General features: G+C 64.3%; 1 protein-coding gene across 4 annotated transcripts in view; it reads left to right on the top strand.

Annotated features, from left to right (window-relative positions):
- The window catches only part of TMEM255B (transmembrane protein 255B), a 44,358-nt gene that overhangs the window by 9,436 nt on the left and 14,263 nt on the right, over positions 1–20,659 (top strand). For 2 of the 4 annotated variants that reach the window (XM_059144673.1, XM_059144674.1), the window contains exons 3-9: positions 97–159; positions 5,322–5,411; positions 8,077–8,133; positions 12,888–12,968; positions 13,465–13,550; positions 14,609–14,768; positions 17,068–17,211. In XM_059144673.1, the coding sequence (XP_059000656.1) occupies positions 97–159; positions 5,322–5,411; positions 8,077–8,133; positions 12,888–12,968; positions 13,465–13,550; positions 14,609–14,768; positions 17,068–17,211 (681 nt within the window). The remainder of the gene's footprint in view (positions 1–96; positions 160–5,321; positions 5,412–8,076; positions 8,134–12,887; positions 12,969–13,464; positions 13,551–14,608; positions 14,769–17,067; positions 17,212–20,659) is intronic. The other 2 variants (XM_059144675.1, XM_059144676.1) reach the window with 2 other exon arrangements.

Genomic DNA, 20,659 nt, shown 5'->3' with positions numbered 1-20,659 from the left:
TAAGGGTGGCAATGTCCTGGGCGTTGCTTGCGTGAGGGCTGGCCGGCGGCTCGGGCGCTAACCAGAGGCTTTCCCCCCGTTCTTCTTTCTGGGCAGCTCGGCTTCGGAGCTTTCTTAGGAATTACTGGCCTCAACCTGGTGGAGAATAGAAAGCAAATGGTAAGAATGTTCACGGTTTCTTCTGAATGCGGGGTCATAAGGGTGTGCTCTGACCAGAGTGTGTTACGGCTATGGATGGGCGTCCTAGGAAAGGCGCCCACCCCAGTCCAGCAACCTAGGATCTGGGCTCACGTTCCCCAGGCTGTGCACTGCGCAAGTCTGGACTCAGGGATGAGTGGGTGCCCTTCACAATTAGTCTGAGTGAGCGGGCTTCCAGGATCCTGGGTGCCTCCGACCACCTAGCCGCTGATGTTGAGGCCCAGGAAGAAAAGTTCAGGGTGTGGGGTGTGTTGGGAATGGGCTCTCCCCAGCTGAGGAGAGACGGGGAGTCGCTGGACAAGCAGAGGGGCCCAGGGCTGGGACGGGCTTTACAGAGGAGGAGAGATACGGGTTAGATGAATGCCAACCTCGATCAGTTTTCCGAACACTGTACCTCGATTCATGATTTCAGTGTCGTGTCTGTTTGCTGATGTGCTGTTCAGGGCCGGAGCTCCAAGAATAGTCGGTCACTTTCCTAGTCCACGGTGGCAGCGAGTGTTGCATTTTGAGAGGTTTTCAGAGGGGTTTGGGGCCACGTGGCTGTGTCTGCTCTCCAGCCACAGCCTCTCGGGCTCTCACGGCGTGCGACAGCTGCGGCAGAGGACCCTACATGTCCCTGCTCCTGGCTGACGGCGAAGGTCTGTGGCTGAGCCGTGGTGGCCACTGTCGTCACCCACACCGAGGGAACGGCCCCTGGGGCAGAAGGGGTGAGGGGCAGGTCCTGGGATGGGGCTGGGGAGCGAGCAGGTCAGAGAGGTCTGGGTTCTGGCAAAAACAAGAGTTTTATCCTTAGTATTGGGGTGGGCGGCACCTGCTCTGGGCCGCTGGCTGCACAGCAGTGGACAGGGGGCCCCGGGGCTTCTGTCACACGTCTGGGGGGCATGAGACCCCACCCTGCTTGCCTTGCGCAGGCCCCCCTCTGCCCGGAGTCTCTCGCAGGTGGAGGGAGAGGCAGGACCCAAGAAACAGAAGCACCCTGGCTCCTGGGTCTGCCCAAGGACACCCTGGAGGGGTCCCCTAGAGATTCCCATGAGACCCTTTCCGTGTCCTCCCCGAAGCGACATTTAAGAACCTTTAGCAGGAGAAACAGATTTCCTTCCGTGCTGAACCCCACTAACACGTGACCGTCCCTGGGGAGGTCAGAGGCTCACAGCTGCACGAAGGGCGTAAGGCACAGGGCTTGGAAAGAGGCTCCCGGCCACGGCCACGCAGGGAGAAGCTGCAGCCCTGGCGTCCGCTGTCTGGGGTTGCCGTCCCCTGGGGGGCCGTCCTCCGCCCTGCCCAGCTCTACCTTCCTGCCGAGGTGGCTGGCGTCGGCAGCCCCTGACCGCTTCTCCGCACCATTTCCCCGATGGGCGGCGCTGGCTGTGACGCGGTGGGCGGCGGCAGCCTCGTGGGCCGAGCGGACCCAACCTGCTCACGGGCGCCTGTTTCCTCCCCCCTTTAGGAGAGCGTTACGGAGCCATAATTCACACATTTAATGTGCTAAACTCCGTGACTGTTAGCCATTAGTGGGTACGCCACTGTCACCAGAGCCAACGGGAGGACGTTCCGCCCTGTCAGCCAGAAACCTGCGCGGCCAGCCTTGGGTCCCCGTCCCCCATCTGCAGCCTCAGGCGCCCGCGACCAGCTTTAGGTCTGGACCGCACTGTGCCCGGTTCCTGTCACGCAGGCTCAGCTGCTCTGTGGCCGTGTCAGGACAACGTGGCTTCGTGGCTGAGTCGCGTTCCAGCAAACGGGTGGCCACCGTGTGCACCGTCATCAGTGATGGGCTCGGTGGCCATTGCCACCTAGGGCTCTGGTGAACAGGCCGCTGTGGACGTTCAAAGACCCATGTTTTCGTGGCTAGGAGTGAGACGGCCGAGTCCATGGTAGTCATTGACAGAACCACCAGCCCGTTTCCCAGAGCGGCTGTGCCACCCTGTGTCCCCAGCTGCCGCGCACGAGGGCTCCGGGCTCCTCAAGCCGGCTGACACGCAGGCTCAGCTGTCTGGTGGGCATGACATGGGGTCTCGTAGGTTCCACTGGTGACCTGTGGCTTCCTTCCTGGGCTCCCTGGGCTTTTCTCTGTGCAGGCAAATGGCCGTGCACATCCTCGGCTGATTTTGAAGTTGTGACTTGTCTTTGCATCACAGACTTATCAGAGTCCTTCACATGTTCCCTGGGAACACCCTTCTCGTGCGCCGGGTAGGTAAGGGTGCTTTCTTCTTTCCTGATTTCTTTTCACTTTCCTCCGATAGACATTTTAAGCGTCTGCAAAAGTAGGCAGAGGAAGTAAGTGAACCTCGTGGTCATCTTGGCCCCCACCCCGTTCTTCCCATTTTGTTTGGAGCAAATACCAGACATAGTACTGTTTCTTCTATAAATAGTTTACCCTGTCGGAAGGTTCGGGGTAGAACCTGTGAGCGTGGCCTTGCCATCACCTCCGCCCGCCTCTAGTGAGTCTCCTGCGATGTCTTAAGAATGCCCAGAATGAGCCAACTTTTCACATTTTTCTATTAACGGTGAGTTACTGCCTTCTCCTGCCCTGGACGGATACACGAGTCATCGATTTCACCACCCGCTCTGCCGTCCACACGGCACCAGAGCCAGGAGGACACTCCAGGGACCAAGAGCGCGTGTGAACCACCTCATCTGCCCCTGTACGTGTGAGACCCGCGCAGACACACAGACACACGTAGACACACACACAGACATGGCAGCCCTCCTGGGACCTGGTGTAAAGTCCATGGAACCCATCAGGCTGCTGGGAGTCGACACGCAGAGAAATGTCTCCTGCCGCAAGTTAGGACCCCAGGCGGCCTCAGTCCGGTCCAGGGGAGCCGGTCTTGCTGTGTCGTGTGATGGGGCCCCGGCTCCGCCCCTCACCTCTTCTGCTTCGGGTCTGGACAACGCGAGACCCTCGCCAGCCTTACTGGGGGGCGTCTAGCCCCTTAGCTCCGCACACAGAAGCCAAGGCAGCGGGTCCCCAGGACCCGCCTGGGACGCCCTTTGCGGCACCGAGGAGCCCGAACATGGACACGGGAAGGTGCCCCGGGGGCGGTGCAGGGTGGACCCTCCCTGCAGCGTCTGACCGGCCCCTCCCGGCATGGGAACGCACGGCTCTTTCACCCTTCTCCTCTCCGACTCCTTGGGCCGTGTGGGGGGGTGGTTGAAGGACAAGGGTGACCACTTCTTCCGGCAGAGACGCCACCACCTACACCCTCCAGAAGTCTGGTTCGTGTTGGGAGAAGGGCAGGCAAGTGGGGGGAAGCTGCTGGAGCTGCCCCGACCCCCACCACGGGCCCCACGGGGGCTTGTGATGGGAAAGTAGGTCCAGCTCCGGTTTTGAAGCCCAGGAGCTGAGGCCTGGGACCGTCAGGACCTGCTTCACAGCAGCCGTGATCATGTGAGGACTGTTCTGGGCGGAGCTGCCCGTTTGGGGCTCCGCCGGGGCCACCTGCCAGCTCCACCCCGTCACCCCCCTCAGTGCCGCCTGCACGGCCTCCTTCTTCCTGCACAGCACCGGCGGCAGGGGTAGGGTGTGGAGAGCCACGCAGGGGCCGCGTGCGTCGTGGGCTGGACGGCACTTGCCGCTCTAGAGGGAGCGTCCCGCGACCCTTAGCTTTCCTGCGTCCTCCGTGACTCCCCCTCGCTGGTCCTGCGAGCCAACATCCGGGGTCGCTCATCCCGCCAACCCGACCGGGTGCTCCTGGGTGTCCGCTTCCACGGGTTCGTGCTCACAAAGGGGCTGGGATTTGTTTCCGCTGCCACGTGTCCCCACGACGCCTGCCTGGGAGATCTGAGTAGTTTCTGGACAGGTGCAGATATGTCCCCGTCTAGAAAGGGCCTGGGAACCTTCTGCTGGAGAGCCACAGCCGGTGTGTTGTGGCCGCCCGGCCACAGAGAGCAAGGGAACAGGCATGACTGATTTCACCTCAAAGCAGTCACACCGGCAGGAACGGCCACTGCTGCTTAGAGGGCACGGGTCTCCCTCGTGCGTCCTCTGTCCTGTACGGGGACTTCTGTTTCTTGCCCTGCGCACAGCGGGCTGGGCACCGGGACGGGCTCCGGTCCCCATGGCAGATAGGGCGCCCGCTGGGGGCCGTGCTGGGAGTCGCGGTGGAGGCCGAGGAGGCTCAGAAGGGCTGGTCCTGAGGCTGGGACTGGGGGTTGGAAGTACCAAGTGGGCTGGAGCCGGAAGGTGAGCTCGCCGTGTGGACTAGGCCCCTGGGGCGGCGTGTGCCCGGGCTCTGCCCCCGGCGCGGGTCCCATCGGTCTTATCTCGGCCCCGTCTGCAGACCTGCTGGCGTCTCCCCTGTGGTTCCCGTGGCTGACTCTGTCTCACTTGGTGTGAGATCTGCGGTTTCCTCTCGCCCCATGCGGGTGATTTCTGCTTCCAGGAATCGGATCGTCTCCGTGGCCACAGTTGTTGGCACAGTAGTTCTCCGGCTCTTCTTATAATCCCTGTAATTTCCGTAAAGTTGATAACGATGTTCCCAAGTTCACTTCTGATTTTAGTCATCTGGCTTTTGGTTCCTGTCCTCTGAGTTCAGCTACGGACGTGGCAGCTTTGTTGATGTGTTCAAAGAGCCGACTTCCGGGAACGCTGGTTGTCGTGGCTTTCCCTCCCCGGGCTTCCTCTCCGCGCTGACCTCTGCCCTTCCCGCGGCCGCCTGGGAGCTGGCGTCCGGGGCCTGACCAGAGCCGCCTGCTCCGTCCGTGTGTTTGCAGCCGAGAGTCCCAGGGAGAGGCCAGGCACCTCTTTTCCCAAAATACATGAATGAATGAACGAGAAACACCTACTTTGACAGCCGGGCCCTTGAGCTTCCTGCTTTGCCTGCCCGGCTGGTCCCCGAGCAACGTGGCCTGGCCTTGCCCAGCTCGGGCCTTCAGGGAGGACAGGCTGATCCGCTCCTACTGGGCAGGGGTGTGTGGGGGAGAGAGGCCCCGAGCCCCCTGGGTCGGCAGAATTGGGGCAGGGGTGTGTGGGGGAGAGAGGCCCCGAGCCCCCGGGGCGGCCGAGTCGGGGCGGTGCAGGCGGGGAGAGGCTGGAGGCGGTGGCAGGGGCGTTGGACCGTGTGCGGGCAGCGTGGCTGTCGGGGCCGCGTGACGCCCACTCGCTTCTCTGCCCTCTGCCCCAGCTGGTCGCGGCCATCGTGTTCGTCAGCTTCGGCGTGGTGGCGGCCTTCTGCTGCGCCCTCGTGGACGGCGTGTTCGCGGCCCGGCACATAGTGAGTCTCCCTCCTTTTGCTCTCCGTGGCTGTCGGGGCTCAGACACACCCGCAGAATCGCAGCCCCGGCCGCGGGCCTTGTGGCGCCTCCCTCCACGGCCTGCCGATGCCGGGTCTCCTGCAAATGCGTTTCCTCGTTCCCTGCAAAGCGGACCCAGCACGCGTGTGCATGTCCCCATGAGGGAGCACATGCGTGCGCACACACATGCACACTACTCACAGGCACACACAGTGCATCACGCCCTTGTGTGTTTCCCACGCACACGGGCTCGTACGCACACTCACACGCACGCACACGTGCGCACACAGACACAGGCACACACTCATCTGTGTGCCGTGCACGCTCACACCGCGCACGCATACGTATACACCGGCACACTCACGTGCTACTGTGCAAGTGTACATTCAGGCACACACTCACGCACACATGCTCACGTGCATGTGTCCACACTGACACACGCATGCGTACAGACACCCTGGCGCACACGCGTGCACACACGCGCACTGACAGGCCTCGGCATCTCGGCTGGGGTCCCTGTCTGCAGCTCACAGCTCTGACGCCTCTGCCGAGCACGTAGGTCTCATTCGTGTCTCCAGCGATCGTGGAGCATTTTGTCGCTGGTGCGGTGGCTGTGAGACCCGTTCCCTCCGCTTCCTGTCACAGTGGGAGGCCCAAGCTGAAGTGTCCATCTGTGTCCCTTAAGGCACAGAAGCCCGGGTGCTTGCCGTGGAGCTGTGGCTCTCACGTGGCCGTGGCTCAGAGCCCGGCTCACTCTGTTGGTGACGATCAGGTTCCAAGGGCAAGAGAAGTCAGAGCCACGAGGACGATGAGTGTGACAGTGTTAGAGCCACTAGAGTCGGCCGGGCGACCTGGCGAAGGCCCACGGGACAGCTGTTGTCAGGGTAGGTAGGATCCTTCCGAGACCTGCCTCCCGGTTTACGAGAGCTTTGTTGCAATGTCCGGAAACGGCTCTTGCTTCAAACCGACCTGTCCTCGGCCCACATTTCTTCTGAAACAAGAGGCCGGTCATGTGCGGCTGCTTTGACCTTGGCTGCTGGGCACGGGAGCCGGTGGGGCTGGTGTGGCTTGGCCCCTACAGTCCACCAGGCGAGCCGTGTTGATCTCCGTGTCGTGTCCTGCTAAAGAATGACAAACTGCCGGCCGCTCCCTGAGACCCTGTGGCAGACGCCTACAGCCTGAGGAGCACTGGGCGGGGAGCAGACAGACATCGCGGGCCTGCTCCCCCGGCTCCGAGCTCACCAGTGAGGACCCCACTCGGCTGCGGCGCTGGGACTGTGCCCCCATGGAGGGCTCTGTCCCCACAAATCCTCATGTGGAAACCTGGCCCCCAGGCGACAGTGGGGCACAGCCTTTGGGAGGTCACGGGGTGGAGCCTCTGTGAAGGGACTTCCTCCTCCTCGCGGGTGAGCCCTGCTGTCCCTGAACCCAGATCGGGCGGCCCCTGACTTTGGACTTCCAGCCGCCAGAGTGTGAGGACCCCATGTGTGGCGCCCACTAACCCCCAGCTTAGGCGATCTCATGGCAGCGGGCCACATGGATGGAGAGTGGGGTGCTGCCTGGGGTCCTCTGGCCGAGCAAGGCCCCTGGGGGGTGGGGGAGGCGCCCGTCCTCCGCTTCGGCGCCCTGGGGCTTGTGCCTCTGCCAACGGGTGCGGGCGGGGGAGGGGCCTCCCAGGAGAGCCCAGGCCTGCGGACGTGGCTGGGTGCCCGCAGGTCTCACCCGCGGCCCCGGGCCAGGGGGGCGCTGCCGTCGTCTGGCAGGGCTGAGGCCAGAACCCGGCCGCAGTCCCAGAGTTGTCCCTCCGTGTTCCCGCTTGCTGGGTGCTGACAGCTTTAGGTGTTTCTGTCTACTCTGCCCCAGACTTCTGCTTCTCAGTGTCTGTTCCTGGGGAGATCACTTGAGCTGTGAGGCCTGGCCGGGGTTGCTGCCATGGTTGTGGGGCACTTTCCTCGCGTAATCTGGATCTGATTCCCACCCCAAGTCTGTGGCTGCTGTCAGCGGCCAGCAGCACTTGGCGGGGCTCCCTGAGCCGGGTCTCCCCGAGCCGGGCACCGAGGTGGGGGAAGGGCCTGCGTGTCGGGGCTCAGAACATGCCGCTGGGGTGCTTATTCCGAGTCCTTCTCCGGAGGAGCCCCCCAAGCCGTGCGCCCCCAGGATGCCGCTGTGAGGACGGGTGTGCGTGGGGGGCAGTGTCAGCAGACTGACCCGGAGGTCAGTGGACGGGATGCATGTGTGACCCCTCGAGGCCCCGCCTAAAGCCGGGTGCGGGGCTGGAGGGGCTGGCCGGTGGCAGCAGCACCGGGCAACTCCGGGCCGCGCGTCTGCCGCACAGGCCCATTCCTCTCCCAGCGGAGGTGGAGCGCGACCCGCCGGTCAGTAAGGTCCTGAGCACAGGCGTCAAGGTCAGCTGACTCCCCCCGCCCCCACCCAAACCGAGTCGAGGCAGCTCCCGGCGCACAGAAAACAGCTTCTCAGAAGTTAAGTCCCTCAGGCTCCCCACCGCCCGCTCAGGGACAAGCCGGTCAGAGAGTTTAGGAATGTCGAGGAGACTGCACGCCTCACGCGGGGCGTCCGCCAGGGGCAGAGTGGGGAGTGGCGACCGGCCTGGCCGCACACTGGGGCCAGCGGGTCCCTCTCTTCCAGGGAAGCGTCTCCCAGACTAACGAGCCTTCTTCAGAACATCATCCTGTTGCAAAGAAGGTGAGCGGTGGTTTTCCCTTGTGCGCCAGGGGCGCGGAGAGGGGCGTCTGTTCCACTCAGGCCCCGAGGGCAGAGAACAGTGTCCCTTGTGGGGAGAGGGCAGGCCGGCTCTTCTGAGGGGGCTTTGAGCAGAGCCTGGGGGGGCAGAGGCCACCCTTCCCACCAGAGCCCAGCAATCTGGTCCACAGGCCTTCGTGGCTCCGCGGGGCCTCTCTGCCCACTGAGCCGAACACCGCCATGCTCAAGGCCTCAGAGCCTATATGCGGAAGGTTCTAAGTGCCCTTTCCTCTAAAGATGCACACCTGGCATATTTTGAGAAGAAAACAGGATGATTCCCCCTGTGGTTTGGGGGCTCCCGCCGTGCCGGGAAGGTCTGCATACGGGGGGCTCCTGCCGTGCCGGGAAGGACAGGCAATCCCTGGAGGACGTCACCTCACCCTGTGACCCAAGCTGCTGGCAGAAGGAGACCTGCAGACAGCCCCGGTGGGGACACGCCCAGAGTCCCATGGGCGAAAGGATGTGAAGCCTGACGGCAGTGAGATGTCCAAGCAGTGACTTGAGTCACCGGCCCGAGTGATGACGCGGAAGTGTTGTCGGGGTCACCGCCCTACACGGAGACTCCGAGCGCGTCTGTACACGGCACGGAGGCGCCGAGGCAGGGCTTACCAATAAAGGCGAAGAAAGCAGAAGTTTAGGAGTGAGTCGTCTGAGCCGTGCTCCCCCGGGGGGACCTGCTGGTTCTCCTGAACCCACCCACCTCGCAGGACTCGCCCCCTTCCCGAGGAAGACGCTCTTCAGGCGCTGACGCGGGGGATGGGTGGCACATCCCCACCGGAGGTCGAGTGCTGGGGACATTCTTCGTCTCCAGCGCGTCCTTAGTTGACAGGACACCCGAGGGCGTCCGATCCCTGGGACCGTTTTCCTGCGCCGAGGACCTGCGGCGCTTCAGCCTTCCCGCCTCGGCACAGCGCCGTCGGAAGAGGCGGCCTGGACTCAGGAAGGGGAAGGTCTTGGGTCGGAGCCGCGCACCTCTGGGCGGCCAGTAGGCAAACCGCAGACTGTCGCCTGGAGCCCGTGCGAGGGTCCGCGGCCGGGGAGTCTGGGAGTCCGGGGAAGTTCGAGGGGAGCAGTGCGGGCTTTTCGGTCAGAGGAACCCAGGCGCAGAGTGTGCGCTTGGGCTGGTTTCCTGCTTGCAGTGGGCGACGCTCCTTCCCTGGGGTGGGGTGGCCTGGACTCACGCAGGCCTTTTAGGTCTGTCAAGTCAGGGAAACCTACCCTGCCCTGGGCAGATCCTGTTCTTGACGTTGAAATGGGATGTGGACTTTTGGCGACCTGTAGGGAGTCTGGTCAGAGGGCTTCCCGGGCCCGACAGAGCCAGCAACAGCAGGGTCTCCCGAGACGTGGTGACATGGTGTTTGAAGACAGGGTCTCTTCACTGGGCCCCAGATCCTGCCTGGCTGGTGACAGGGGCGAGGTAGGGGCTGGGGGAGCGTGGACGGGGTCGGGCATGGGGCTGACACACCTCTCCTTGTTCGTCCTGAAGGGCGTTCCAAGAGAGGCACAGTGGCTCTGGGTTCCCAGCCGGAGGCCCAGCCGCCAGGGGTGGAACCAGTGGGGGAGCAGGAGCCTGGCGCCCCATTTCTGCCCTGAGAAGGCAAAGCCATCAGCACGTCCCTAAGGCTCCAACACGTCCTGCATAAACTTGAATGCTTCTTAGGTCTTTAAAAAGGGCCGACACCTGGTGTTAATCTGAGGCTGTCGAGTTTGCCTGTTCTTTCCACTTTTCCGTAAGTTTGCAATTATTTCTGAATAAAAGGTTTAAAATGCTAGGACCAAGCGCATGGCTTCACTCTCCCTGATCAGGGGTTCTCAGTGAGTGCTGGCGGCGCTATGGGCCCAGCCCCTGGGTTCTGCTGCCTCTGGAGCTCAGGTCCCCCCAGACACCGAGGGGTCCTGCCGTGCTGGCCCGCGTGCACGTCCTTGAACTCTTCTTCCGTCCTTGGCTTGGTTTTGGCTGTCCTCTGGCTGCAGGTGGCCAGTGTCCTTGGGGCAGGCCCATCTGCCCCATGCGGGGCATGTGCATGGCGGGGGCAGGGGTTGCAGACGTGGGTCTGAAGCCGCGGGGTTTGCATGTGTTCACTCGGGGGCCAGGGTGACTGTCCAACAGACGATAGAATCAACTGACCAAAGAATCAACTGACCACAAACTTGTCACCGGCTGTTAGCACTTCCCAAAGTCATGATTTTAAGATGTCAACAACCGGGGGACAAAATGTGGGACCCCAGGCTGCGGGAGCACAGGCCCCAGGATGCAGGGTGTGGAGCCAGACACGGAGCCGAGGCCCAGCTGCATCCCGGCTGGGGGAGCTCAGGCAGGTCTCATCCTGGCCTCTGGACCACCGGGCCTGAAGGCTGGATGCCCCTTCCTGCGCCCTGGCCCCTCTGGGCCCGAAAAATCCCTCGGGACGGGGGCAGCGTGGTGGGACCTCGAGGGCCGTGCCAGGGCCCACCAGGCACTGGCTCCCTTCCCCGGCCAGCCCGGCCTCGAGCCTTCAGTTCTGTGTCTGCGGCTCCTGGCCTCGGCTCCGGCTCCCCTCTCCCGGCCGCCGGCTGCGCTCGCTCTGGCTTCTGAGCAGACGCCGAAGGGCTTGGGTCGGGCGGGCAGCCTCGGAACCCCTGGCTTCGCGGTTTGCCCTGTCAGTGGGTGTTGCTCAGCACATCGGAGAGAAATTTCCTTCAAAGCCACTTGTTCTGAAGGGGGGGGTCCCCTCCATCCCGCGCTGCAGGAGCCTCAAGGGGAGGCGTGGCCTGCCTCCGCGCCTGTTTCCTTGCTCAGACGAGGGGATCTGTGGCCGGGGTTTGTCTTTGCAGGGGAGGCGCGACGGTCCCCCGTGGTCACTGCAGGCTCCCTGCTTCCCGGCTGGCTGGGCGGCTGACGACACAGAGCACCAGCCCCTGGGACTCAGAAGGTCGTTCCCGGCAGGAGATGGTCAGAAAGCCTGATTTCTACCCCGCGGGGCCTTCAGGCGGATCCTCTGGGCTGTGGGACTCGTGGTTCTGGTTTATCATGACAGACACGGGAGCAATGGGGTCGGGGTGGACTTGTGGCTAATAGAGCTGCTTTGCGGTTGGGACTGACCACGCTGCACAGACGGTGGGTGGCACGGTCCCTCTCCCTCCTGGGGGCCACAGCTCCCCATTCACAGCTGCCCCTGAGAGACGCCATCTCCAGGGTCATCGGAAACCCAGGTTGTGGGTGCGACTGATGCCTGTTCTATGTAATTCAGACTATTAAGAAGTAGTTCATCCTGACTGGACACTGAGGGTCAGACAGAAAATGAAACCAAGTCACCAGCGCTTCTGTGTCAGGAGAGGATTTACTGAAAAGTTCAAGTCTGACACCAATTCTTCGTCTGTCATGGCAGACAGCGCCCAGCGGGCAGAATGTCTGTGTCCCCAGAATGCGTGTGTGGTGGCCACTGTCCCTGCCGTGGCACCAAGAGGCGGGCCGGCCCCTGGGACGTGGTCAGGGTCAGACGGGTCACGAGGACGGAGGCCGCTGTGGTCGGATTATGTCCGGACAGAGGGAGCCAGAGCCCGCGGTCTGCCGTGGACAGGAGGGCAGGACGAGGTCGGCACCCCGTCTCAGGCCGCTGCTTGGGCTGTGGCGACGGGTGTCCATGGTTCAGGCTCCCCCGTGGCACGTGTTACGGCGGCCATCAGGCCAATGTAGACGCAGTGGCGAGACGTCCCAGACGGGGCGGTGGGCGCTCCCGCGGGGCTAGCCTCCGCCCAGGACAGGGAGGCAACGACGCCCAGTCAGAAGGGGTGTCTCCACGTGGTTATGGGTGTGAGGAAGGGCACCAGCGCAGCGGGACGAGAACCTTGATGTCAGCAGCGTGGGTTCTGCCTGTGACCAGGTGGACACTGACTGGATCCCCGGAGGGAGAGGCGGAGCGGAATCGACAGTCGGGCGGCGAGGGCTCAGGGCGGTCACCACGGGGCCTCAGGGAACCTGCACAAGGCGGCAGCAACAGCCTCCCGGTGCCCGGCCCCGCACAGCCCTGTTGGCCGTCCTCCGTCCGTCCTCACGGGCTGTGGGCCGTGTCCCACAGGAAGGTGGCTCAGCTCTGCCCGGAGCTGGTCTGGCAGGTGCGGTCACAGGTGGCTTCCTGCGCTCTGCTTATGGCCCAGCCAGGACCGCATCGCGCTGGGAAATGGGAGCCATGGACAATCAAAGTGATGGCCCGACCCTTGGCCCTGCTGTGTCCCCGGGGGCGGGCACCGTGTCTAACCCGGGCGCCTTCCTTGCTGGCACTGCGATGCTCTGATTCTCCGTGGAGGCTGGGCACAGGCTAGTGGAGGGAGCACGGAACAGGCCGGAGGTGGTGGACATCTGTTGGGTGGTTGGTGGGCGGCCGGGCGGGGATGGTGGGGGAGGGTTGGCCGGCCCATGAGTAAATGAGCCCTTGTCCTTCCCCGTGGACACCGTTTTGTTATGGGGGGGGGGGCACGGCAGCCTGCAGGCAGGTGCTCCCTGGCGTCCTGCTGCTTCCCACCCCTGCACGCTGGCCCGGCTGCTCTGGGAGGAGCCCCAGTGTGTCCTGCCCCATGTCCCCCTCCCGGCCGACTGCAGCAGGCTTTGGTGTCCCTCCTTGAGGCTCCGAAACCCGGGGCAGATGGGTCTGACGTCACCCCGGCCCCTCCTGACGGTGGGACGCGACTGTATTCCACGCACGTGTCTTGGTCCCTAGGAGCCCAGGCCCCTCACCGCGGGAAGATGCCAGTTCTTTGCCAGCGAGATGGGGTACATGCCCGACGCCCACCAGACGGAGGTACGTAGGGCGTGCCGGCGTGGTGGACCCCACAGGCTCTCTGTGCCCCCATCAGAATCAGATCAGAAGGGTTTGCCTCTCACGTGCTTCCTGACCTGTGGGACACATTGTGCCTGTGGCCCTGTGGCTGCCGGCTGCCCCCGGTGACACGGCGGTGACACGGCGGTCCCACCGCCCACCAGCGGGTTGGGTGCGGCTCTGCTCTCTGTGCTCACGACCCCGTCTGACCCCGATCACTGTCCACCAAACGATGGCTGCCTGGACCGCCCAGCTTGGCCGAGCAGGCTCCTCGAACTCTCCCAGCATGAGGGGTCTGCCGCCCCCCAAACCACCACGCCTGGAATGGGTGCGGGGAGGGGGAGGTCCGGAGACAAGGCTCAGGAAGCGCGGCTGCCTGGCTGACCTGTGGCCGGGTCCTGGCTCCCAGGGCGGCAGCCCTACCCACTCTAGGGTGGGCGAAGGTGGGGCCTGACAAGGTCTCTCTCTCCACCTGTAGGTCACCTGTCACTCCTCGAGCGGCGTGTGCCCCCTGAAGGTGAAGAGCAGCTCGTGCTACTGCTGCGAGCTCTATAGGTGCCAGAGGTGAGGGGGCGGGGTCCCTGCCCCCAGCCCCCAGCCCCCTGCCCCCGCCCCGGCCCCGGCCCCGGCCCTGCAGTCCGCCACCTCCTCTGAGAGGAAGGGGAGTTGATTCCATCTCCCAGACGAGAAGCGAAGGCTCGCAAGGTTGTGTAGGGGTGCAGGAGGGCCGTGGCCTCCTGTCCCAGGGTCGTGGCTCTGTGGGAGCCAGGGCCCCGGAGTTTCTCGGGGATCCCTCCCGAGTTGGCTGGGGTCTGGCCTGGTGGCTGCGGCCAAGGCTCCCTTCCCTTGGGCTGGGCTGACTGGCGAGAACACGGCCCTTTGGCCGGCTCTAGATGCTTCCCCGCCCGTCCTCTGTGCGCAGCGGAGGGCATGCTGCTCTGACAGGGGCTGGGAGAGCCTGCCGGGCTGCCGGCGGCCTCCCCGCACTGTGGGGGCCTCCCCGGGACGGGCCCTGGGCACCAATTAGGGTTCACAGCTGGCAGACCTACATTCCAACCAGTGGCGACCTCCGGGATTGCTTCTTGGGGACCCCTCCCCAGAATGGTTGAAAACCCCATGGCTTTAAGCAGGAAGCCTCTTCCTCCAAATGAGAGTCTCATCCCTTTTCCAAGCTCCATCGGGAGAAGGTGCACCGGCATGGGGCACGGTCGCCGGCCTCCCCACATGACCCCATGCACGGAGCCCCGTAGGCCGGTGCTAGGAGGGCCCGGACGAACGGCCCTCCTGTTCTCATGGCTCAGCCACGAGACCTGGTGCCCTGAGGAGACCTGGTCATCACCCTTCTGCCTGGGTCTGCATTTGGGGAGTGGGCTTGGCTGCTCCTTCCTGCTCAGAGGCCTGGGACCTTTCCCCGGAGGGATTTCTGGACGCCCTGGGGGACAGCCTTGCCCCCACAGCCCCAGGGAGCATCTGGGTTGGTTCCTGGGATGTGGTTCCCCCACCACAGCCCGGCCTGCGGGGTCTTCATGGCCAAGAGCTCAGCTTGCCGGATTCGGAGCTCACGCCGTGGCACACTGTGCCCTCCATGCCGGGGTGGGTGACACTTCCTTCTCTTTGGGCAGCACAGAGCACCCTCCCATCTACTACGAGTTCGTGGGCGTGCGCTCCTGCCGGGACGCGCTGCACCTGTACCGGCTGCTCTGGGCCTCCGCGGTGCTGAACGTGCTGGGTGCGCTCCTGGGTGTCCTCACGGCAGCTGTCCTGGGAGCCTTCAAGGACATGGTGAGTCGGGCCCCAGCGCTGGCGCTCCAGACAGCTCGGGGCTGGAGGCCGTGTCCGCTGAGCTGGGCTGAGTGCGCCTCCTTGTCTCCACCTCCACGTGGGAAAACAGAAGCTGGTGTTAGCCCCAGGGCAAGCCTTCCAGCCATTCAGAGAAGTGGGTCATCTGAGGTGTGGGCTACCCCAAACCATGCGAGAGGGAGGGGCCATCGAACCTGCCCTGGTCAGTTCATCCCCCGCCCCTGCACAGGGAGCCCCGAGCCTCCTGCCTCGTACCCAGGGCTTGGGTCCGTACTTGCCCTGGTGGATGGGGCTTTAGGGCTGGGCACCCCGGCCGGCCCCGACCGAGCCGCCCCGCCGAGCCTCCCCTCGGGCAGCACCCTGCCCTGCTTTTCTCTGCGCGGGACAGCAGCTGGCCCTCGCCCTGCCTTACCCCCGAGAGCAGCCGCGCCACCCCTTCCTGAAGCCGGTCGCGGACTCCAGAGAGCTCCCGGCCCCCACTTAAGTTGGGGAGGCAAGTGTGAGCACACACTCCAGCCCCCACAGGCCCCCCACGCGAGCATCCACAGCCGGCGCCTCCCGAGTGCTCTGGGGATTCGGTCATGGCCATTTTCAGGGGCCGAGTCCTCGGTGAAATTGCCGGACTGTTCTCCCGGGGGGAACATCGGTGAAGGCCACAGGGCCGGTCGCAGCCTCATGCCGGACGGTTTTCTCTCTCAGACCCAAAGTCTCGGGTCTTTTAAGAGAGAAGGAAAGTGATTCCTAACCGTTCACACCTACCGAGTACCTTGTACACCTAATGGATTTTTTAATTTAAAGATCATCTTTAGGAATAAAGCCACTTCCTTAGACCGCCAGACGCTCGGCCCGGGCGCAGGGAGGCAGGGGTGAGACTCGGGGCTGCGGGAGGGTCCCCGGGGCAGGGAAGCCTCATCTAACCCACTCCACGTGACGAAGATAGGTGGAGAAATGCGGCCCGCGAGTCCGCACGCTGGCGGCTGGGCCCCGGTGACCCGACGCCGATGGGCAGGTGCAGGGAGAGAGGCCTGAGCCAGATGGGGCTCCTGGGGTCCCCAGCAGAGCAGAGCTGCCCAAGGCAACATGTTTTGCTCCTTCGTGGGAGACCCCAAGCCTGCTCGTCCCTCCAAACCCCAAAATGGCGCAAGCACAGAGTCGGGCCCTGCGGTAAGGCCCCCAGGCCGCGGGATGTAGCAGTTCCCTCCGGCCGGGTGGCTCCCCCCCACACCAGGTCTCATGTCTTGAGGTGCCTCCGTGAACCTGGCTCCAGTCCCCCAGGATGGCGGGGAGCTCAGCCCCGCACCCGCAGGAGATGCTCAGCAGGGTACGGCCGTGACCGTGGCCGGGGAGCTGTGGGCCGTGACTGTGGCCTCCCCCGCAGCTCCCCGTCCTCTCTCCCAGCACCCTTGGTGGCCCCTCGGAGTGCCCAGAGGCCGCCCGGGGCAGGGGGCCAGGAGGTGACAGGTGGGTCCTTCTTCCGGGGACGTGCGCGTGCAGGCAGACGTGGGTGTGCTCGTGGTTCCCGCGTGGCCTCCCCTCTGCGGCTGCCCCACTCCCCACTGCTCAGGACCCGTCTCCCCTTCCCTTCAGGGGGCAGCCACGCGTCTTCAGACCCTCCCTCTCTGCTGCCGAGGCCCCTCCCCGACACGGCAGGGCCTGCCCTGTGGTGTCCTTGGGGGAATCCAGGTCTGTCCTCGTAGAGAGGGAGGCCCCTCTAGTCTGGAGCCTCCCTCTGGGGAGGGCTCCATGCCGCGGCCCCTCGCGGGGTGACAGATGGGTGGCCCAAGTCCTGTTTCCTTTGGAGAGTGGAGTCACCGGCGAGCACAGGAGCAGGTCCTGGAAGGGCTTTGGTGTTCTTTGCCCTTTTCCAGAAATCCCTGCAACCGGGGGCTGTGGCCTCTGCCGCAGGGGTTGTAAGATTTATTATTTCTGTGGGGGCGAGAGTGTGCACATGGGGAGCGGCAGAGGGAGAGAATCCCCAGCAGACTCCTCGCTGAGTGCGGAGGCTGACGCGGGGCTCATCCCGCCACCCCGAGATCATGACCTGAGCTGACCTCCAGAGTGGGACACTAACTGACACATGGCCCAGCCTAGCGTGTCGGCAGGTCCCTGAGACAAACAGAAAATAAAAAGCAACAATAAGCCCTGCTCTGAGCGGTTTAGTTCTGGCTCAAGAGTGACTTCTCCCTTGCAGGCGTCAGAGGAGCGTAGCGGAGGACAGGGCTCTGCAGGCCGTTGGCTCGGAGCCCAGGGTGGCCGGGCTGACACATGTCCGTTCTGGCAGGTCCCCCTGTCCCAGCTGGCTTACGGCCCCTCTGCTCCACCTCAGACCCTCTACGACCCTGCCCAGCAGATCCTGGCCTACGCGGGCTTCTGCCCGGCACCTGTGGCCCTCCCCACCTGCTCGACCTACCCTCTGCCTCTCCAGGTAGGCCCAGCGTCACCCAGGGGAAGCTGGGGCACTCCCATCATGGGCGGCGGTCGCCCCCAACAGCCCTGGTCAGATGGGACACGAACGGGAGCTCGGTGGGGAGAAGAGGGGCCCCACGGCCTCCCCTCCCCCAGTCTGGTTACAGGGTAGCAGAGCGAGGGGCTTGGGGACGATGGAGGGACGCGTGGCAAACATCTCCAGACCTCTCCACATTCCAGGCCTTTGCTGCGTGTGGCCCTGGTGTGTGCCATTGTCCAGACTGGGAGCCTTTTCTGACCCGGGTCTGGGTCCCTCGGAAGTTCGCCTCGGAGGCCTGGCTGGGAGCCTGGGGCCTGTGAGCTGCTCTTCCGGGGAAACCGCAGAGCTTGCCCTCAGCCATGCCCTGCCCACGGCAGCGGCCACCTCATAGGGCCAGCGCAGTAGGACACATGGGCCTGGGGACCCTTTGGGTTGTCTGGTGGGGCTGAGACCTTGCTCCTGGAGTGGCGCCGGCCCCCAGTCCTGGCTTCAGCTTCTCCGTGTCAGCACAGCTCCCTCTAGGGCCTGGGGGAGCCACACACACCCTGGCTGGTGCCCGGGGCCTGTCCGTGAGGTGCAGAGGGGCCTCCCCAGTACAGCAGCACAAGGGGCTGGGAGCAGGTGCGGGAGGCACTGGGGAGCCCAGGACATGGGGCGCGGCATGCCGGGGAAGGCTGTCGCCTGCAGTCGGCCAGGGGAGGGCAGCTGGGTGTGCGCAGAGTGTGCTCAGGCGTCCTGGCCCGGTGCTGCCTCCTCTCGCCTGGAAAGTGAGGCTAGCGGTGGAGCTCCCTGGGGTGGGCGGGGCCTCCAGTTCCTGGAGGGGACCCGCCACAGACGTCTACCCAACGTCTCCGTGGGGCTGTGCCAAGGGAGGCCTCCCCCTTCCCGGGAAGCGTGGACTAGGCCCCTGCGTGGGCACTGGCTCCTGGTCCCGTGGGGTCCATGGGTGTGAGGCTCCTTCGAGCAGCCAGTCCCCAAGCGAGGGAGGCCTGGCTCGAGAGTGTCTTGTCCACCTCCGTGACAGGGGAGGAGCGATCCCCCGCACCGCTCAGCCCCAAGGGCGGGCACATCCCACGTCCCTGGGCACAGCCTTCTCACCAGCCCGGCAGCCTCGCCTTCCCTAGAGCGGCACCACGTCTGCCTCCAGGCGTCCCTCTCAGTCCCCACCACGGGGAGGACGACATCCCTTGCCCATGGCCTGCGTCCTAAGGGCCGTGCTGTGCTTCTCATCCCTTCAGTTTACCGAGCCCAGACCGAGACCCACCACTACAGGGAGCCTGCCTCCGTAGCTCGTGGGCCGCCTTCGGGGACAGACCCTGGTGCAGGCACGTGGAGCTGAGTGCCGGCCGGATGGGCCCGGTGGTCACTCACTCATCCGCTCTGGGTCGGGGGAGGCATGCCCCCCAGGGCTGGGCCCCGCATCCCGTCAGGGCGCCTGCTCCCATCTGACGCCTCGCACAAGCTTGGCCATGCGGACGGGTGCACCCCAAGGGCCGTCCCTGACTCGTCCTGGGCACCCGCCGGTCCTCGGAGGTGGGCGTTGCTGGGGGCTCTTCGGAGTCTGGGTCCTGAGCCCGGGGCCCTGGGCGGATGTCCAGGGTCACAGTGCGTCTCCTTGGGAGATGCGATCCCCGTAGGGCCCGGCACGGTGGTGACCCGCGTGTCCGCCCCATTCCGTCCTCGGCCACCGCTGCGGCCTCTGGCTTGTCCCAACACAGATGCCCCCTCTTAGGCCCCCAGGGCGGGCCTGGGCTTTCCTCCCTGGGCCTCCTCGGCCGCTCTGACCAGCGTGTGCAGGAGCAGCGTCAGCGACGCACGGACCGTCGGATCGCGATGACTGGGGGTGCCCTGCGTCTCCTGCGAGAGACTTGGAACTGGGGCCGTGCTTCCCTGACCAACAGAGTGGGAAGGGGGCGGTTCGAAGTGCTGCCACTGGCAGCAAATTACCCCCGGAGAGCGGAGAGCGGATGGCAGGCAGGGGCTGTTTGAGCCGTTCAAAGAAAGACAAATCTTAAAGGGGACCCAGCTTCCCTGCTCCCAGTGGCCGCCGGTCAGGACACGTAGGAGGGGCTCGGCGTCCTGACAGGCGCGAACGGATGGAAGCAGAAGTCCGGCTGCAGCCCAAGAGCGAGCCGTGTCTCGTGTCCTTTCCTGCGGGGCCACCTGTGGGAGCAGCGCTGTGCCGGGGACAGCCTGGTCACCAGAGGTTTCCCTCCTGATTCACGGCAGTTTTCCTCATGGCCTGTGGTGGTTTAACCTGCAGCTCATGGGGGTCCACTCCGTGGCCTCTCGGCCTCTGACTTTGGGGGGAGAGCCGGCGGACACGCGCGGCGACGGGAGCTCCCCACGGACCGGAGACAATGTTCTCTGGAAGTCTGGTTTGTCCCCCAAGGTCAGAAGGGAGAAACGGGTGGGCAGGGCCCCGGCCATCGGACTCCGAAGCCTGTGCTGGTGGCTCCCCGTGGCCGGGCCCTCGGGTTCAGCCGCAGCTTGTGAGTAAGTTCCCCTTTGAGAGCGCTGAGGCCCCCCCGGCCTGCTCGGTGGGGAGGGTCCCTGGCGCCCAGGAGGGTCGTGCCAGCCTCTCAGGGCCCCGGACGCCTGGCGGGGGCAGAGCGAAGGGACCGTGGCACCGGCAGGAGCCTGGAGCCCCCAAACACAGCGCACCTCCCGGTGGGACCGTCACGCGCTTAGATACCGCGTTAAAGGAGGCGTTTTTAACCGTTTGAACGTGTGGGGAAGGAGTTTAAGAGGTTGTTGGCAGGTGGAGAAAGACTGGAAATTGGTTGATTTAAAATCCGCGCCAAAACCAGCATTTTCCTTCTCAGAATCATTTTTACTCGAGTCTGCGTGTGTCAGTGTCTCCCAGGGAAACAGATCCCACAGGACGTGTGCACGCGTGCCACGATGCAGAGACCGAGACACAGACACGGAGACACAGAGAGAGACGGAGACAGAGAGACACAGAGAGAGACAGAGAGAGACAGAGACAGAAACAGAGACAGAGAGGGAGAGACAGAGATAGAGAGACAGAGACAGAGAGACAGAGGAGAGATATGGAGAGAGAGACAGAGAGATGGAGAGAGACAGAGACAGAGGCAGAGACAAAACGACAGAGAGACAGAGGCAGAGAGACGGAGAGAGACAGGAAGACGGATGGATCCCGGAGCCCCCAGGCAGCACAGGTGAGGCTGCGGACCCGGGAAGAACGGCTCCTGAGAGCCCAGTCGGTCTCGAAGCTGAGCCCCCTGCCCTGGGCACTCGGTCTTTTCCTCGCAAGCCCTTCAGGGACGGGGTTGGTGTGTGTGTCAGTCGCATCTAGAAAACACCTTCATATCCACATGCAGGCTGGTGTTAGAGCCTCTGGACACCAAGGCCTGTCCGAGTGGACACATGAGACTAACCACTGAGCTGTATTGAAAATGCTGAT

The sequence above is a fragment of the Mustela lutreola genome, chromosome 13, assembly GCF_030435805.1.
Source record: "Mustela lutreola isolate mMusLut2 chromosome 13, mMusLut2.pri, whole genome shotgun sequence".
NCBI lineage: Eukaryota > Metazoa > Chordata > Mammalia > Carnivora > Mustelidae > Mustela > Mustela lutreola.
Note: the sequence above shows the minus strand (reverse complement) of the source record. Positions and strands in the feature narration are given on the sequence as shown.